This window comes from Elaeis guineensis, chromosome 7 (assembly GCF_000442705.2).
Source record: "Elaeis guineensis isolate ETL-2024a chromosome 7, EG11, whole genome shotgun sequence".
Lineage (NCBI taxonomy): Eukaryota > Viridiplantae > Streptophyta > Magnoliopsida > Arecales > Arecaceae > Elaeis > Elaeis guineensis.
Genome location: NC_025999.2, coordinates 9,926,598 through 9,946,894, shown reverse-complemented (window position 1 = coordinate 9,946,894; position 20,297 = coordinate 9,926,598). Strand labels below are relative to the sequence as shown.

The 20,297-nt window shown below is 38.3% G+C and overlaps 1 protein-coding gene across 2 annotated transcripts; it reads left to right on the top strand.

The window, feature by feature from the left end:
* The first annotated feature begins 241 nt into the window (after window positions 1-241).
* Window positions 242-18,311, top strand: LOC105049105 (PH, RCC1 and FYVE domains-containing protein 1). Of its 2 annotated transcripts, XM_010928664.3 has the most exons (9): window positions 245-725; window positions 5,039-5,125; window positions 7,379-7,468; window positions 8,915-8,995; window positions 9,163-9,357; window positions 9,447-11,573; window positions 12,650-12,796; window positions 16,194-16,567; window positions 17,628-18,311. In XM_010928664.3, exons 1-9 carry the CDS (start codon window positions 663-665, stop codon window positions 17,758-17,760), a joined length of 3,297 nt encoding a protein of 1,098 aa, XP_010926966.1. In that variant the 5' UTR covers window positions 245-662; the 3' UTR covers window positions 17,761-18,311. The 2 variants fall into 2 exon arrangements, with proteins under 2 accessions (XP_073116763.1, XP_010926966.1); XM_073260662.1 differs by lacking the exons at window positions 16,194-16,567; window positions 17,628-18,311 and having other exon boundaries at window positions 242-725; window positions 12,638-12,782.
* Window positions 18,312-20,297: the final 1,986 nt, after the last annotated feature.

The window sequence follows — 20,297 nt, the reverse complement described above, 5'->3', positions numbered from 1 at the left end:
GTGGGTCTTGCGAGGCGAGTAAAACTAAGGGGCAGGGACGTAAATAAGCGGCAAAGCCAATGGCATTTGTATCTCCATACGTCCTTCGAGCTTTCCATTTTACTCCCACTTCTCCCTTCTTTGGGATCCACTGCCAGTAATGCTGGTAGTACTCAGTAAACAAAATAGATAACTAAATAAATAAATAACTAAATAAAAGATGGTAAGAATAAGATCGATTTTTTTTTAAAACAATAAAAGCTAAGAGAAGAGAGAGGAGAGAGAAGAGTGCTCTTTTCCTCATCTCACGCTCTCTCTAGCCCTCTCTATTCTCTTCCTCGGCTCGGCGACTGATCTCTCGCCTTTTTCCCCTCCTCGATTTCCCTGCACACTTGGAACTCGGAGCTCGCGGCATTTGGATCCGAGCAGCGCTCCGAGAAAGGGAGGACGGTGATTTTGGAGAGGTTGTGGACTGAATCTGTAGCCGGAGAAGAGGAATCGAGACCAAGTTTGGTGGATCCTGGAGGCATTGAGAGCAGTCTGTGAGTTTGACTCGCTTTTTGGTGGATTTGGATCGGATGGGTGAATGAAAGGTCTCTGCTTGGAGAGAATGGGTGCGGGGTTCGATTCGGTCGGGGTGGAGCGGAGGAGGAGGTGCTAAAGATTGATTCGTGGTGGAAGGGATGGCGGCGGCCGCGGCGGTGGATCATGGCAGGACGGGCCCTGTCGAGAGGGATATCGAGCAGGTAATGGCTTTTTTTTCTGAGGAATTAATTGATTTTTTTCCTTTTAGTTCTTGAAAGCAGGTCCTTTTTTTTTTTTTTTTGGTTTATATGGTTGAATTTTGAGTCGTTGTAGTACTGGGGGACGAATCAAAGATGAGAAGAGTAGCTTATGTTGGTTTTATTGAGTTTTTATAGTTTGTAAAAATATCATTTTGCTAGCATTTGGATTGGTGGTATTTGCATTAGACTTTATAAAGTAGAGTAAGTGCTCCAACTAGTGTCTCAGTGCAAGCTTTTTGGTCTTTTTTTCTGAAATGGGGGTTACTGCCTTACTGGGCAAAATCTTATATAGCAAATTTGGACTGATATATGATGATGGTTATGAGACTCACTGGAGTGAGTTTGGTCGCTGATTTCAGCTGCCGAGAATAACTAGGGAACTTCCTTCTAAAGTTCTATTAACATCTTGTTATTTGTGGTCGTCTTTCCATTGCACACTAATTATTCTGAAAGGATTTTTTTCAGAAAAATTAATTTTATTTGATTCCTACGTCTGAATCCCCTAGAACTCTACATTTGCACGACTATCATTCATTTCTTTTCCCAGATATGTACACTGTTGTTTCCCAATTCCTATTTATTATGAATTTGGTGATGTCTTTTGACCTGGCTGGTGCCTACTTCCCATGCAACTCTTCTCTGGTTCTTGTCATTCTTTATGATGCTAAATTTATTCCTTTGATGATTAACTTGGGGATTGTAGGATCAGTGGTGATTTGTTTGGAATGAGAGATAAGTGATTCTCTTTGGAGTTTGTTTTCCTACCTTGCATCTAGTTTAGAAAAAGAACCAAGAGATAAATGAGCATGCCTTTTATAGGGGATAAGCGAGGCAGATGAAGTCAACAAGCACATGAATACCATACGGTTAAAAGAAGAAAGAAATTCGTAAAGAAGCCAAGAGTAGCCCTATTGTATGTATCAAAGTACTGGCTAATGACGATGGTCCATTATCATAAAAATGGTAATAAAAGTGACATACTGACATCTATATAGAATAAATTAATAAAATATTTTTTGTGATGGTTTGGACATTGAAGTTGTCAATAATGCTTAATGTTTGGCTATACTGGAAACTCATACGGTTCATAGAGACAGCTTCCTGTTGCCTTGGTTTGTAACTTTTTTCTGAAAATCATTGCATATCTAACTCTAGATACACCAGCTTGTGGCAGCCATATCTACAGTTAACTTCAGCAACGTATCCTGAGAAATATTCCATTGAGTGATTCTTAAACAATTCTTGAATGCTGTAGGGATTTGTAACATTCAAATTTCAAATCCTTTCAATTTTCACACAAACTGGAATCCTTCATATAATATACTGGAAATTTAGGCATGTACATAAATGTTTGTACATCAAACATTATATGTCTCAGTATATTTTTCTAATACACATTTATATTATGTGTATTGGTCTGGCTAAGCTTTCCACAAATAGATTTACAGTTTATTTTTTCTTTTAGATTCCATCCTCTCTTGTAATTTCACATTTGAATCCAATATTCCGGGCTTGATGAACTTTGTTAAGTGCTCAAGTACAAAAAGGTTGAGGCATGCAACTACATTCATTAACTATGGTTTTTGGCACAACCTTCCAAAGGAACAACAGATGTCCATTTGTTATAATATCCTAAGGCAAAATTTGCATGGGAAAAAAATGCTGCTCACATCATAAGACAGCTGCTTCGCAAGTTCACCCCGGGTACAATCTTCAAAATGGACTCAATAATGGGTCCATGCATAAGTCAATCGACAGTCCCATAGATGATGAACTGAGAGAGATGCAGGTGATCCATGTTATTTGATTGCCTAACCTACCTCCCTCTCTTTTATCACTAGTGTCCAACTAGAGATGATCTAAATCAACTTCCACTAATTAAGGTTTATCATACCTGTTACTACCATACCGTACCAGGCATATTATACTAGTACCGAACATGTATGCAATCTCATATCGTACCAATACTCGATAAGCTTGTTATCTCATACTGTATCATATACCGACGCTGTAATAGGATGGTACCAATACGGGATCCAATACTACAATGGTGAACCTTGTCATTAATAATGATCCTTCATAGATGAAGAAGATTGAAAATTTTGTTTGTAGCTTTCATCTTATAAACAGTCTTTTTAGGATAGCAAGACTAAGAAATAGAACATGGGAGGAATCTTTTAGAGTACTTGAATATATATGATACTTCCCTGCTGGGACGCACGAAAAACGAGTGCCATGAGAAATAAAATTTTTAGCCAAGTTCGCATAGGTTTATGAGCTATAAAAGGTATATCATGGATTGCAATGAGATGCAACCCAAGGCTATCTATAACTTAGGGAACAAGCATAACAAGTGGCAAAAAAGTTCTGGTTGGGGATGAGATATTTTTAGCCAATCTCAAACATATCCATGCAATCAAGTAGCTTCCAAGGCATAGCATTAACAACCTAAGGAATGAAAGAAGTTTCTTTGTGGAACATTAATGAGTAGAAACAGCTGCATTTGTGGAACATTGCTGGCAAAACTTGTCTGGTAAATTTTTTTACTAGCATGCACCATTGCAGAGCTAACTAAGGTTCCATAGTGTCACAGGCTTGCTATTCCTCAAGCAACTGTGCGGCACTTAGTAGCTTTGCTTGCCCACAATTGCATCTAAGTCAGCCTACCAAGCAAGAACAAGCAGCTAGAATGCTAAAGAAGTGAAGAAGATCATGCAATAGAGTTTGAGCGAATGGAGTACTTTGTTTGTTCTTTGCTGGTATACTTGGATATGCTTTTGGATGGTTTGACCAGGTAAGGCCTAACCTAACTTTATAGGCAATTCTATGTACAATGAGTGGTTAGGATTATGTATAAATGTCACCAATCTAATGGCTAGGAGCATTCTAGATTACTCTTCAAAACTCTTGCACCTCTATACAAGAGAAGTCTAGAAACCTTCTAGAAAACATCTAACTTATAGCCACATCCATAAGATTCTAGAGAATCCTATAAGCCTCTAGCTCTTTAGGATCCTTTCCATGTGAGGAATATGCACATCAGGCGTCCAATAAAATGCTCGGTCTGTGACAGTAGGCACTGACAAAAGAATGGAAAGATCCTGATATTCAGGAAGCTAGATGTAGTGTGAAAAGAACATGAAGCAGTATGTCCCTAGCAACCAACCTTTCTAGAGCAAAATTTAGAGAAAGATGATGAACTTTTTTTCCCGGAGGATTGATGCAAAATTCGACCTTAGATGCATTAGAAACTGATCAAGATGCCCTAGTATTTTCTCATGTAGGAGGTTGAATCCGTAGCTGAAGCAACTATCAATGGTCCAAAACTAATGTTTCCACGGTTGATTAAATTGCATTTGTAAATCTGCTGAAATACTATCCTTTGGATCAATGACAGTTGACATGACAGATTGTAATCTGATCTGCTATGATACAATAAATCACCCAGCATAAGCATTCCTTGTGCCATTTTATGTGTTTCACTCCATTGAAATTCATGAAACTTCTAATATCAAGTCCAGGTTCGAACTCTTACATGCAAGATTTGCCGTACCATGCCGATTGGGTACTGGTATCTGGTACAGGGATTAGGGAACGTACCAACACTCAGTATGCCAAATCAGCCCTATACCAACATAGTAACAAGTTGGTACTTGTCCGGGGCCTAGTACCGAGATGGTGAGCCTTGCTTACACAAGTAATGATGATTAATACCTGAGACCGCCAAAAGGTTAACAGTGTGAAATAAACAAGCTTGCATATCAAACATAAATATATGCTGCAAAGGACACAAGATATTTTACTGATTGGAACTTGTTGACTTGTACAATACCGACATATTTTGCGACCAAATAATCAAGACATTGGCCTGATTATGTTGTTACGTCATGCATTGTTTTCCTGCAGCATCATAAGAAGTCACTTGCACCCTCTTTCACACTCTTTTAAACTTTTCGTGTTGCTGTAGATCTTACTTGCTCTCTGACTTTGGTTATTGATGTCTTTCCTTATGATTCTCATGCTTTTCTCTTACTTATGATATTGCATTCTGGTTCATAGTGTCCTGTAGTCTTGCAAATGTGTAATATGTAATATCTGGGTCTAATATGTTGTAACCATTCTTCATTTATTTGATTTTAGAGTTATTCTAAGGCAGACATGTCACTTATCTTACTGGACCTTTTTTTTTTTTTCTGTGGTTCTTTCTCAAGATCACATGAATGTATTGTTGATAGAGAGTAGATAACATTTTAACGGACATTTTCCTATTTCAGGCTATCACCGCTCTTAAGAAAGGAGCATACTTGCTCAAGTATGGACGCAGAGGAAAGCCTAAATTTTGCCCATTTAGGCTGTCTAATGTAAGCTTATTGACATTGTATTTTTGGATATTTAATTTTCATAAGGAATGGTTAAAAAAATCCATATGCTGCACTTACCAGACTTTTAGTTGTACTTCTTTTTCCCTGGGCAGAAAATTTATCAATATTTGGTCTTCCATTAACTTTCAGAACTATTATAGATGTGTCCATTGAATGCCATTGCTGAAGAGTACTACTTTGAAACTAGTGGCAATGTTTTAGCTAAGGTTACAAGTGTTGTGTAAGCTCTATTAAAAAAGCTAATAGTCTTCTAAGAACTGGTGCACTCTTCAGAAGTGGATTCACAAGGACATGAAAGACCAAAGATATGACAGAAACATGACTTTCTATACGATTGTCACCTTTCCATGTACGTACAAATTGTTTACTAGTCAAAAAAATCCCACTTTAAGGAAGCATACATTGTGGTATATCTTGGCTATGTGAGTCGGAGCTGATGAACATAACCCTCATTATATATTATCAATGTTAGAAGCCTTTTTGAGAGAAATTGGGCAATGCTGATCTGATTATGCTACCAATAATTTCATAGAAGTGTTTGCCTCCTCTCCTGTTTGTATGGTAAGTTGGATATGCATGCCTGCCACCCCTTCTAAGCATAATTGTATTATTATTTGCAATGCTTGATTCAGTTCAGGCATTTGGATTACTACTAATTATTTCTGTATTTTGGGAATAAAACCCAAGAGGAGAAGCCTAACAATAAATAGAGCATTGTATAGAATGACCAGCATGTTGGAGGATGTCATCACTATCTTCTGCCTCCCTTTTGATAAATGCCAGTGGTAGAGGGAAGTTGATAATCCATCTTGGATGTTGCTTGACCATCCTGTGAGCCACCACTGAAGGACCAGATCAGGAGTGATAAACTGACCTCGACATGGCTTAGATGAACTTTAGGGAGATATCAAGTCCATCAGTAGTCCATGCATTCATCCTACATCTGGTTGGGAGCACCATATTTTCAAAGCCACCTCGAACATTGTGTTTCTATAGTGGCTTGCTAACCCAACACACACTTGCTAACCCCAGCATAGTGGCATTAATGCAAAAAAAAAAAAGAAGCCTGTCCTTAGAAGTAACTATCATCACCAATTTCCATATATAGATCAATAAGTTGTAGGAGCCTAAGTTGGGCTTCCGGTTACCAAGAGCTTCCTTCAATTATCATTTATTGTTTCCTTGTGTTCTTTTGCCTTTCAAATTAATAATGGCTAAAATATATCTTATCTTCTGTTGTCTCTTAATATAGAAGTATCATTCTGAATTTTGAAATTCAACATGACAAGGCTCCTTGGTTAGCAGGTGAGGCAATGTTTGAGCCTGGAATATGCGCTTGCAATTGAAAAAGGGGGAGCTTGAGACTGACCCTGCTTCCTTGTGTTGAATATTATATAATTTAGATAAATATATATGTATGTGTGATAATCATTAAAGAATATTCAGCTGTTAGATCATATTCTAACAGCTGAAATATTTGGATAATTCCAGCTATGGTAAAAATCTCAGATCGTGGATTCACATACCGATCGAAGTGGGGGCATACTGCTTGTTATGTATCACTTATACCGTGTTGGGGCGCCTGCTTGTGCTGGTATGAGAGCATACGCGGTGTGCATGGTACTACTTTTCATTCTTGATTGACTCCTGGCTGCAGCTCAAATAATTTGAACTTTGAGCTAAACCAAATGGAACTCAGTCTTCAAACTCTGTTCTGGTCTAACATTGAGCAAAATAGGCTTAGCTTGTCATGAACGTGAACCAATTTCAAGTTAGTTTTGGCTGAAGAAGCAATAACCTTATACCACATTCTTTGTATTGACAAAAAGGCTTAATATACGGTTCCATGAACCCTTAAATGGTTAAATATCTAAAGTAGAACAGTGAAGGTTATATACTTGAGAACTTTCTGTTTACTGCTTGAATTAGAGCACAAATCAATTTATTATCTATCAATGCCTTTATTTGTAATGGTGCCATGATGCCATCGTTATCATTTGATTGTGTGTCATATCATACAGCTCACATATTTGTTAAGGCATGCATGAATAGATATGTAGACTATATGCACTTGTGTGCCACATTTATGTGGTGATCGTTTCTCATGACCACTCTGAATTTGTTGGTTGTCACTATCTATGCATTGTTTTCTTCTGTTATCGAAATTCTTTATTAATATGTTATAATATGTATTTTTCTCAACATGGCTCTGACCATATTGTGCATTTCCAGGATGAATCGGTATTAATATGGTTCTCGGGCAAAGAGGAGAAACACCTCAAATTAAGCCATGTCTCCAGAATCATGCCTGGACAACGCACTGTGAGTTTTAGTATTTCAGAATTTTAAGTTTTCAGAAGAATGCATCCGATCACCCCCCCCCCCCCCCAACTCCAACCCCACCACTGAAAAAAAAAAAAAAAACATGCATATGACCTAACAGTTCTAAGGAAACAAAAGCTGTGACAATTTTTATGAACATGTTTCCCTATTCATTTAAGCAAGTTATTTGGGCAGAGAAAAACTAGTTAGTCACATTAGGCAGATTCAAGAAGATGTCGTGAGATGTGAATACATTTCTTCCTGGGGAATGTATAGGAATGTATAAGTAATTAAATTTCGTGATGCTTGCAAGTTGTATGTTTTATTCAGGAAGTCGTTAATATAATTTTATATAAATTTGGAATTATAGTATCTTAGAGAGAAGAAAATCTATGAAGGAATATTCCCTATAATGGGCAACCCAGTGCACAAGGCTCCGGCTACTATGGGGTCTAGAGAGGATTAGATGTAAGCAATCTTATCCCCATGTGTGAAGAGGTTGTTTCCATATTTCAAATCCATGACACCTTGGTGAGAGTTGACAACCTTACGATCGTGCTTAGGCCCTCTCTCTTTTAGGGGATATTCTGTGTAGTTCATTAATTTCTAAAGTGTATCAGCAAAGCTATGCTACCAACTTTCACAGAAACTTTCCAAAGTAGGACACTTGTGTTAGAGAATGATTGCTTCATTACCTCTCCTAATGTAGGTAACTTGCTACATACACATGGCTGGGTTGCCTGATTTTTGCCCTTACATCTTTTCTTGGATTCTCCATGTTGAATGAGTTTATGTGTTTTCTTCTTTCATCTTTTCCTTGTGCAGTTTCTCAAGGAGTTCAGTGGAGAAATAATAGTGCGAACAATGATTCTTTAGGCAATCGTTACACTAAATGCAGGGAGATTGTCTTTGTTGACCACCTCCAAAACATTCTCATAGACATCTGGAGGGACACCAGGACACCTAATGCTGCTCCTGAACCACCTCATGATGGATTTTGAGTTGTACATTGTCTCTGATACTTATGCAACTTCAACTTCTGCTAAATTTCATTTGATATGGGGTACTTGGACCTTTGCAGTGGGGACAAAGAGCAGTGCTGTAATTGGATTGGATTGATGTCTTTGATCCAAAGCTCACCAAAATTGAGCTAGTCAAGAATTGTTATAAAAATAAAAAAACCCATTTGGATTAGGTTTCAGGCCAATATGCATAGTAGGATTATTTCCAGACATCTCTTCCCTACCTGTGGCATAAAAAGATTAGCGACAATGATGTTTAATGACAATTGGAGGATATTTTGTAGGGTTATCAATATTTTATGTAACTGTTTTGGTCCTTGAAACTTATGTGTGCGGTTCCTTGCAACTTGGAAGATTTATATGTTAGCACTTTACTTCTTCAAATATATTAAATATTGATTAGAAAAACATTTCTATTTTTCAGGCAATATTTCAGAGGTACCCACGGCCTGAGAAGGAGTGCCAGTCATTTTCTCTTATCTATAATGATAGATCATTGGATCTCGTGAGTGTTGTTGCATCTTGAGCATTTTCTATGGTGGTTATTGTTTTTATTGAATCTTGGGTGCTCTTATCCTGTCTGTCTTGATTATTTTTCTGTTTTCATTTAATAGCTTTCACAATTTTGAAGGCTGAATGGTTGTTCTGTCATCTCTCTCTAATCTATACCAGATCTGCAAGGATAAGGATGAAGCTGAAGTGTGGTTTGCTGGTCTTAAAACACTGATATCACGAAGCCATCACCGGAAATGGAGAACCGAATCTAGAAGTGATGGAGTGTCTTCTGGTACTAATAGTCCAAGAACGTACACCCGTAGAAGTTCACCTTTGAGCTCTCCTTTTGGTAGCAGTGATAGCATGCAGAAGGTGCTCCATGTTCATCTTAATTTCTTTATCTTTGATGTTCACTATTATATTCTTTAAAACAGGAAGTCCTTGGTTTTTATTTAATTCAGGATGGCAGTGAAACCCTTCGACTTCGAAGTCCATATGAAAGTCCACCGAAGAATGGCTTGGACAAGGCATTTTCTGATGGTCTGTTATATGCTGTGCCTCCTAAGGTTTTCTTTCCTTCAGATTCTGCTAGTGCATCGGTGCACTCTTTGTCATCAGGATGCTCAGATAATGCAAACGGGCATACAAGGGGCATTATGATGGACACTTTTAGGGTAAGCCTGTCAAGTGCTGTTAGCTCATCAAGTCAAGGCTCTGGTCATGATGATGGTGATGCTTTAGGTGATGTTTTCATATGGGGTGATGGAACCGGGGATGGAATTCTAGGTGGTGGTGGTCCTAGGGTTGGAAGCTGTTCAGGCATTAAAATAGATTCGCTTGTTCCAAAAGCCTTAGAATCTGCTGTAATACTTGATGTTCAAAACATATCTTGTGGTGGCAGACATGCTGCACTTGTCACTAAACAAGGAGAGATCTACACTTGGGGAGAGGAATCGGGGGGCAGGCTTGGACATGGAGTAGATTCTGATGTGGCACAACCAAAACTCGTTGATGCTCTCGTCAATATGAATATTGAACTTGTAGCATGTGGGGAGTATCATACATGTGCTGTTACACTCTCTGGAGACCTCTACACATGGGGTGATGGTACTTTTAATTTTGGGCTTCTTGGGCATGGAAATGAAGTGAGTCATTGGGTCCCAAAAAGGGTTCATGGGCCTTTAGAGGGCATACATGTTTCATCAATTTCTTGTGGACCTTGGCATACAGCTGTTGTAACCTCTGCTGGACAATTATTTACTTTCGGAGATGGGACTTTTGGCGTTCTAGGTCATGGAGATCGCAAAAGTGTCTCAGTGCCTAGGGAAGTAGAATCCCTCAAAGGACTACGCACAGTGCGAGCAGCTTGTGGTGTTTGGCATACTGCTGCAGTTGTTGAAGTTATGGCTGGAAATTCTAGTTCTAGTAACTGTTCTTCAGGGAAGCTGTTTACATGGGGGGATGGAGATAAAGGCCGCCTAGGACATGGTGACAAAGAACCAAGACTTGTGCCTACTTGTGTGGCTGCCTTGGTTGAACCAAACTTTTGTCAAGTTGCCTGCGGGCACAGCCTAACTGTAGCACTTTCGACCTCAGGCCATGTCTATACAATGGGTAGTACTGTTTATGGTCAACTTGGGAGTCCTCAGGCAGATGGAAAGCTCCCTGTCCGGGTTGAAGGTAAGCTACTAAAGAACTTCGTGGAGGAGATATCATGTGGGGCATATCATGTTGCTGTCCTAACTTCAAGAACTGAAGTGTACACTTGGGGTAAAGGTGCAAATGGCCGATTAGGTCATGGCGATACTGATGATAGGAATACCCCAACACTGGTTGAAGCTTTAAAAGATAAACAAGTCCGAAGTGTTGTTTGTGGCACCAACTTTACTGCAGCAATCTGTATTCATAAGTGGGTGTCTGGTGTTGAACACTCTATGTGCTCAGGCTGCCGCCTGCCATTTAATTTCAAGAGAAAACGCCATAATTGCTACAACTGTGCACTTGTCTTTTGTCATTCCTGCAGCAGTAAAAAGTCTCTTAGGGCTTCTATGGCACCAAATCCGAACAAACCATATCGTGTCTGTGACAGCTGCTTTAACAAGTTAAGCAAGTCTTTGGAAGCTGATTCATCATCTCATTCTGCAGCAACTAAAAAGGGTAGTGTAATTCAGGGGTTCAGTGAAATGATTGAGAAGGAGGATAAGTTGGATCCTAGATCACACATACAAATCTCTAGACTATCTTCAATGGAAACAGAAAGCAGATCTTCCAAGAGAAACAAGAAATTTGAATTCAATAGCAATCGTGTATCTCCCATCCCAAATGGAAGTTCACATTGGAGTGCCCTTAACATCTCAAAATCACTGAATCCAGTATTCGGAACATCAAGGAAGTTCTTTTCTGCTTCAGTTCCTGGATCAAGAATTGTTTCTCGTGCAACTTCACCAATATCAAGAAGGCCCAGCCCCCCTCGTTCTACAACACCAACACCAACTCTGGGAGGGCTTACATCTCCAAAAGTCACTGTTGATGACGCAAAAAGGACAAATGATAGCCTAAGCCAAGAAGTTCTTAGGTTAAGAGCTCAGGTATGTGCTTTACCTGACACATCATGCATATCTTTAGTTTTATGTTCTTTTTTCTAGATCTGTCATTATATTTTGTTAAGCACTGCATGTCATTGATTCATAATAAAGGAGAATTGGTATATTTACTTCTAGTATATGTAATATTGGGCTGTGCATCAAGAGCAGCTTCTTTTGGAGCTCCTAGACTTTTGATTGGTACTAGTGAGAAGAGTCATCTGCCCATTCATTAATTGGGTATTTAAAGTTGACTGGATCTTGATGGAGGCTTTAGAGATGATATGTGCTACAATGGACAAAGTAGACAACTACCATTATATATTGATATGAATACATATCATACTGAGCAGAGCCTAATTCTAATGGTTGAACTTCATCATCTATTATGCATCTTAGAGCTGAGAGTGCCTTTAGTGATGATATCTATGGTTTTAAACTCTGTTGAAAGTATTTGTTGGGTATGGATAACCCAAGGAAGAATCATCAGTTTAAACTTGATGGATTTATTTTATAGTTTATGTGCAAAACAACTTCTCCCATCACATACATGTAGCTCGATTACTAATTGATGAATTTGCACTTCTATTTTTATATTTCAATATGGTTATTTGAACTAATTGATTTCAATATGGCCATAAGTTTATGAATTTGCACTTCTATTTTTATATTTCAATATGGTTAGATTTTCTTAGAAACAACAAATTCTGCAATTTAAATGATCAAATCAATTAGTTCATCGCCCTATAGCTGTCCAAATTATTGTATTCTGTAGAAAGTTTAGTTAACAGGAAATCTCCCGAGCATATGTGGATAGCAGCTTGTATCTTTCTGTTTTAATGCATACCAATACCTAACATGATATGGAACAATGGTTTCCATCATAAATGGATGGCTGAACAGTATGAGCATGGTGTATATAATTTACACCTTGTTTATGTTATATGTGGATCCATGTCACGTCTTTCAGTGGTCAGCTATTTGTAGTTCCTGCAAAGCAAGTGGAGATCACTAATTTTTGTAGGAAAATTGGTGTGTGTTGAATTGCTTATAGATGATTTTTGATGAAGCATGTTTTGTAGGTAGAGAATCTTACACGCAAGGCCCAGCTTCAAGAAGTTGAGTTGGAAAGAACAACCAAACAGTTGAAGGAGGCTATTGGAATTGCGGGGGAAGAAACTGCAAAGTGCAAGGCAGCAAAAGAAGTTATAAAGTCACTTACTTCCCAAGTAAGGATCATCATTTCGAACCATTATATGATTGCAGTTATGATTTATTATATATCTAATTTGCTGATATTGTTTTTTATGGTGTCAATAACATGATTTGAACTACTTTGTTACTTTTGAATTTGTTGGAGCTGTGTTTTGGGCAAAGTTATTTATAGGTTATACCAAATTGTAGTTGTAGATTATAGCTAGTTTATAGTTATTTCTGCAGGTCTTGAAACTGTTGTTGCATACTCTACTTTAAAACAAATACAAACCAATGTTCAAAATATCAAAGTACGGGGATGATCTGATTGAGATTGGGTGCAAGACATGCTATGATCAAGGATTTTGCCGACAAAGTGTATTGATGGATATGGATAGATATGGCTGCTATGCCCTTGATCTGGCCTTTTTCAGATTTATGCAAATTTTGGTTGTAGGTTTTAGGTTCCAACCAAACCTGAAGAATATTTAATTGTTATCCTGGACTCATGTGTTAATTCATGCTCTAATGCATGCATCTAATGATCAAACAGCATTTGACTTCACAGTATCCCCTCATATTTTTTTGTTTTCCATCAAAGATGAAATTCCACTTGAATTTTTTAAGAAATAAGAAAGAGAAGGGAGAAGATTTACCTAGCTAGGATGATTTTCTAGCCTCAAAAATTAAAAATCAAGCTTTGATCCTATAAACTGCTTACCCTAGGCAATTTTGGCTTCCCCTCCACCTTGTTTCCACCTTCACTTGGGGGAGGATGATTGCAAAAGAGTTTGTTTGAGCCATCCAGCCCTACAATTCGAGCTGGTTTGAGCTTATTCTGGGACAAATCAAGTTTGGGAGCAATAGACCTTGATCCACCCCTTACTGCTTGACTTGGGGTAGGTTAAAGTGGTTTAGTGCAGTTCGAGCATGAATCAACTTTCCACTATAACATTACCAATTTCAACTCAAGTGAATTAAACTTACATCAATCATGAAGAACTTAGAAAATGCTGAATTCTATCATCACTTTCCTTTATTGCAGTTGCATCAGTAGCCAAGCATCATAGCTTTAAGCATTTAGTCTTGCCAAGGGGGAAGGCTGGTCATTTGTTGTTCGATTTCAAGTTGAAAGAAGAAAACCATAGACATATCAAAGTAAGGAGGGTTTGTGTTAACAGAAGATTTGATTATATGCCCACCAAAAAAAAGAGCATTCAGTTATATAAAGTACTATCTTCTCTATTTATTCTCATGCGATGGTAAGAAAGTATACGATCCTGGTGTCTAATTTTCGTTTACTTAGAAAGGCACTATACTATTCAGCCACAGGAACCAGAATGCCATTCTTGTTAAACTAAAAAAGAGAGCATTCAGTTATATAAAGTGAAATCTTCTCTACTTAATTCTCATGCGATGGTAAAAAAGTATACGATCCTGGTGTCTAATTTTTGTTTACTTAGAAAGGCACTATAATATTCAGCCACAGGAACCAGAATGCCATTCTCGTTAAAATGCGAATAGGTACTGTTATGGTGTCACATTTAACTAACAATGCCACAAAAGAAGTGCAGCTATGAGATGTTATATGGCAAATCAACAGCATAAGGTTACAGGCATGAATTATACCATTCATTCCCATGAAAACAACATAAAAGGATGTAGAAAAAAATCAAATCATAAAACTAAGATGTCCAAAATACAAAATGCACATATCCTGCATATTGCCTTTTGGAAGGAAAAAATGATCTTTTGGTTGCATATAATTATCTTATTTCCAATAGGTCCGTTGGGACCTAAAAAATTAAAGTTTGCACCTAAGCCACTCCTGGAAATCATAGCAGATGGTGGAATGCATCTTAGTCTTATCTGGATTGCATCTTGTAGATCCCCTCAAATTTAAAGTATTGACATGGACCTCATGCTGAGCATTGAACCATTCTTGATGATGTTCATTAAGAGATGGAGAATGATAAGACAATACAAAAGAAAGAATGTGAAAATGCAACTATATCAGTGAGATGAGTTTATTTTCTATGCTTGTATGAAGTATCTGTATCACTAACTAAAATGTATAAATTAAGTTAATAGCTAGGATGCAGAAGTATGAACTCAGCCAGTGGCATCCAAAACTTTTAGCTAATCATGAACCACAAAGGATGTCAACCTTTTTTTTTAACAATTCACTCCAAGAAATTGGCATAGAAAATTTTGCCTTTTTCTGCCGTTGACAGGGAGTATGATTGTGTTTGAGATATTAACAAAGGTTTGTGAGATCATGACCAAGTCTAAATTTGGGGAAGCTAGCAAATAAGTTGGGCATCTTTATACGGATCCTGTGTAGGCCTTTACTGCTACATGGAGGGCTAGGATGTTGAGTAAAAAGTTCCTGCATAAATTTATGGTATGGGTTCTTTTAATCATAATTACTTTTCAAAAAACCTAGAGTTGTGTCCAAGATAACTTGGGATTCTTTTTCCCTGCACCGACACAAAACCCTAATTCTATATAAAATATATTCATAGCCTCCTAGAACTTATTGTTTGGTGTCCTTTTGTGCTAACATAAGTTTTTGTGTTGGAGCAAGAATAGTGAAAACTCCTAGATGCACACTGGTCAGTTCAAGAAAATTTGTGAAGGCAGGTTCCTGGTGCTTGGTCATCTCGGGCAGAAAATGGCTTTTTAAATCTTTAGTTTCAGCTCATGGTAATATGTATTTTGATACTTTTGACAACTGTCATTACCCATGGAAGACAATAATCTCAACTCTTGGTTTGATGGGAGAGTTAAAGAGTAGGATATGTCAAACTTCAGTTTAATCTCTTCAATGAATTAACTAGTCATGAATTTGAGCAGTGTTAATTAACTTCAGTTTACGGCCTGGATCATTCTAATATATATTCTGGATACAGAAGCATGACTTAAGAAAGTTGATGACATGGGCATATGCAAGCTTGGCTTTGAGGGGGATTTGCTTACACTATCAACTAGCTCAATCTTTTGGCCTCAGCTCATAGGATGAATCACAATATTATATGGCCAATTATCTTTTCTTCTCTATTCAAGGATTTGTAATCATAGAAGTGCTTAAATTGGTTTTCAGTTTTCTATGGGATGGACAGGGAGTTGCAATCATATAAGTGGTTGATAAAGTACTTCAATTGATATGTGGCTGTTACTTGCTAATGATTTAGACACTTCGTGCGCCCTATCTCTTGATGGAAGATTTTGGATTTGACATTACGAGGCAAAACAAAGTGCACTTTGTGCATGAGTTTTTTTGCTACTCTGAGTTTGTTTTAGTAGCAAAGACCATCACCAACTATAGATGCAATTTTCGAAGGAAATTTCTGGTCGTGTGCTTATTGCTGTTTTTTAAGCATGTACTTACTGTTCCATCTTGTTTCTCATGTATCTTCTTGTTTGGAGCAGTTGAAGGATATGGCTGAAAGGTTACCCATTGGAGCAGCCAGAAACAGTAAACTCCCTTCATTGGCATCCTTCAATAACAATCCTGCTTCAAGTGATATTTCAGCTGCAGCTGTTGATCAGATGAGTAGTCCTTCCACTTCATCTCATGAACCAGAGTCAAATGGTTCAAATGGATTGTTGGTTTCTAATAGAGCCAGTTCCATAAGCAACCGGAGCAAAGTAGGTCATTCAGAAGCAGTAAGGAATGGAAGCAAGGTGACAAATGCTGACCCCCATCAAGAGTCTGAATGGGTTGAGCAAGATGAGCCAGGCGTATATATTACCCTCACTTCTCTACCTGGGGGTGTCAAAGATCTCAAAAGGGTCCGGTTCAGGTATGTCTGAAGCACTAATATTCTGATTTGCATCCCAAAATAGTATACAAAGCAATTATCTTGCACATGATTACTTGCTGAGAGCGTTGCTTTCTCTTTGCATAACTGTTACTTGCTATTATATTGGACTAAAGTATAGCACATACGATGCATCTGCAAGTTTTTTTCTTTTTTTTTTTAAATAATATAGCGAGAGGTGCCATGCCTTGTTGTAGCAAGATTTTTTTTTTTCATTTGGTGAGAGATGCCTCTATCCTATGGAAACGGGATTTTTTTATATTTTTTTGTTTTTTAAAGATGAATACCTTTGGTTCATAGAGGAAAGGGGAAAAGAAGAATTTTTTTTTTTTTAAAAAAATTTGGAACCCTGATATATATGATTTTGGAGGGAGGTGAAATCCGGGAAATATGAAAAGAGATTTTTTTTTTTTTTTTTTGGGCGGGGTGGTGGTGGGGAACCGCTGAAGCTTCAAGGCTGCAGGCTTCAAGGCTGGTGGTGTGAACCTGGCCTCAAGCTTTTCATATATATTATTAGACATTATCAAACTGCAAGCACCAAACAACTGCCATTTGAATTATATGTATATGTGTGTGGGGATCATTTTGCAATGTTAGGAATGACAACATCAGTAGACAGAAGATCTGCTAGGGAAGTGTATAAATTGCTGTCTATTCTCCATGCAAAATGTTTTTCCATTTTGATATATGTTAGATAATAGCTATATCATTATCAGCTCATCAAGTACTTCTTATGATTAAAATTATACTTCTTTTTCCATTTTGCAATGTTTGAAGAAGGTCAAATACTTTATAGCCAGTAGTTAATTGGGGTTCATGGTGTAATTGAAAGCAAATGATAAATTAGCTGTTGGTGAAATACTGTATCTGATATGGTGGTGATTTTGAATACAAATCATCATGCTGATTGGTTTGGTTTGTGACTCTATTGTCAGTATTTGTGCAGCTGCCTCTACGTGTAATATCATAACAAATCTCATTTTGCTCCTTACATTATTTTCTCACCTGTACGAGGACTCTCTAATTCTTTGTTTGGAATCAGTCGGAAGCGGTTCAGTGAGAAACAAGCTGAACAATGGTGGGCCGAGAACCGGGCAAGGGTATATGAGCAGTACAACGTGCGCATGGTTGACAGGTCTGCCTCGAGTGTTGGGAATGATGAAGGATCTCATTGAAATTGACTTGCAAGTATTGGTTCCCTAAATTGGAGCCAAGCTGCAGAAATGAGGAAGCTCTCACTGATTGAATGGTTGTAAATGTGGGTATATTTTATTTTGCCCTATGAAAGATTGGAGGGCCCTGATATAAGATGTGGTTGGTATTCTACATGATTTTTTCCCCCTTATTGTATGGAAAAATAGAGTGGGTTTGAGCATGAGGAATGTAAATTCACATTAGGCAGCTGGCAATATCCTGCCTTGTAAATTCATAAGCAAGTGCATCGTCTCTCGTCCCTTCTGTTTTCCTTTTTTCTTCTTTCAATAACCAATGAAAGGAAGGCACATGGTTTCGGTGGTCGAGCTGCTGAAAATTTGCACAAGAGTGGGCCTGTGCATTGGTTTTTCAGCTGCAAGAGCTTCATGAAGATTTTGTCTTTTGATAAGTTGTAATAGAAAAACAGCTGCCTTGATTGCTGAATTTAGACAGTACTTTTGATTCACAAAATCTGATAATGATTGGCTGTGATGTCTCTTATAAAAATGAAATAAATTAGAATTAAAAAGAATCACTGGATTAGATGAGTTATGGTGTAATCGATGGAAAGAAGTTACAAAAATTTTCAGTTCAGCCATGAGTCTTTTTTTTTTTTTTTTTTTGTTGCGCCAGTCTTTTTTTTTTTTATAATTCTTTTGGGATCAAGAAAAACAAAAAAAAAGAAAAAAACCTCTACAGCTGCGGTATTGGCTAGCTGAGGAAAAGTCAAGGAATAGCAAGGGGTGCTGCAAAAAGTCAAACTTTGTGTTTTAATTTCCTTTCCTGGAAACGTGAAGCTTCGTTCCAAATGTGCAAATTGGCTGGACTTTCTTTTCTGAGGAAAAGAACTGAGCCAAAATTAGCTTGTCGTTGCGCAACGTTCAAGCTAGTAAACTTTGGAATTGCAACAATTTCTGATCTTTTCGCAAAAAATTAAGCAGGCAAACTTGTTCTCCATGCAGGAATGCCTCAAACAACCAACTTTGTCATACTAGCCTGCATCGAAACAAGAGGGCTATGAGTTACTCATGGTTCGAAGGAGACTGGGGAGGGAAGGCTTCTACTCGCGAACCCAGGTTTTTTTACTTGGACACTTCTAGGTGGTTGAAATCCTGAGGAATGATACGATCAAGACTTGAATCCTGCAGGTGTGACCAGGGCTGACAAACTAGGGAGTTACTTCTGCCAAAAAAAACTGGGAAGTTACTTGCAATTTGGCTCGAAATTTGGCCCGTCTGAGCTGAGTACAGTCAAGCTTAGCTCACTTATGATTGACTCTATTTAGCTTAAAATATGAACAAATAAATAATATATATTATTTTTAATTATTATATTAAAATATTTTTTATATTTATTGTTACGGTGGTATCATGGATGTATCGGATTTACAGTTCTATGAGTTATGACTATGCTGTGAAGAGCTACCTTCATATGAGCTGAGCTGATCCTGATATAAGCTGAGCTGATCCTGATATAAGGTATCCTAAGCATCTATGTTGATATGAACTGAAGCCAAAAGCAATAAATGTCCCCACGTGAAGAGCATATGAAGGCTAAAATCTCTCATGATTGACAACCTATGCAATTAATAAGTGGGACCATCATCTGCCATGAGATAACACCACTCATTCAACAAGGCCAAAAGATCAGGCATGGTCTATGAGGTTATTCAAAAGGGGTATTCAAATCTCTCACTTAGTATGCTACCAACAACGATCTTCTCACTTCACGAGAGTAATCGAAGGCTGAATTATCCTGTCCAATTTGGCATGACCAACAATCTAGTAATCTCGGGATCATGCAATCTCATAGCTAACAATCCAGCTATCCAACATCCTTCTATATAAATAATCAGAGTCCTGAGGACTCAGCTAAGTTCAATCGAACTTCTCTTAGAGAATCCGTTGCTGCTTCTTTGTTCTCTATTTTTCTGACTCAAGCATTGGAGGATCCTCACTGAAACCACAACCTTCAGTTTGGAGACTTGTTTTGCAGATCACTCCAGACCGGCATCCTCACTTGAAGCTACCAGGTGTTCATTTTTCGATCCCGACCAATTTAAGCAGCAACAGATAGAAGAAGGGTTACATTCGCATTTATGGCTCCAAGATGGACATCTTCTCGATTTTCCAATGCCGTCGTCTCCCAATAGGCAGCCAGCCAAGCTGACAATCAAGCTCAGCCGCTGGTGCTGGAAATCCCTCCACTGGTACAATCAATAGTTCCACCACCGGTTCAACCAGCCCTGCCGGCGTCAACCACGGCTGGCTAATTCGGCCAACTCTTCTAGCAAGTTCAACATCTGACGATTGTAATTCAAGTGATCCAAAACCTTTCTCGTGCTCTTTCAGGCAATGTCACTGGCATCTCCTGCGGCGGCACCTTCACCGAATCTGGCTTCCTAGCCCCCGTCCAAGCTCCTGACCTCTGATTGAATTTCAAGGTTCATCCCCTCATACTCGTCGGCCATCTGCATGCTCAGATCCGTGCTTCCTGGCCTCCATCCGAGCTCCGATTC

Coding starts and splice junctions, on each gene's coding strand:
- LOC105049105 (XM_010928664.3), top strand. CDS start 663: ATGGCGGCGGCCGCGGCGGTGGATCATGGCAGGACGGGCCCTGTCGAG. Junction 8,996..9,162: donor ATGATAGATCATTGGATCTC/GTGAGTGTTGTT, acceptor AATCTATACCAG/ATCTGCAAGGATAAGGATGA. Junction 16,568..17,627: donor CTCAAAAGGGTCCGGTTCAG/GTATGTCTGAAG, acceptor GTTTGGAATCAG/TCGGAAGCGGTTCAGTGAGA.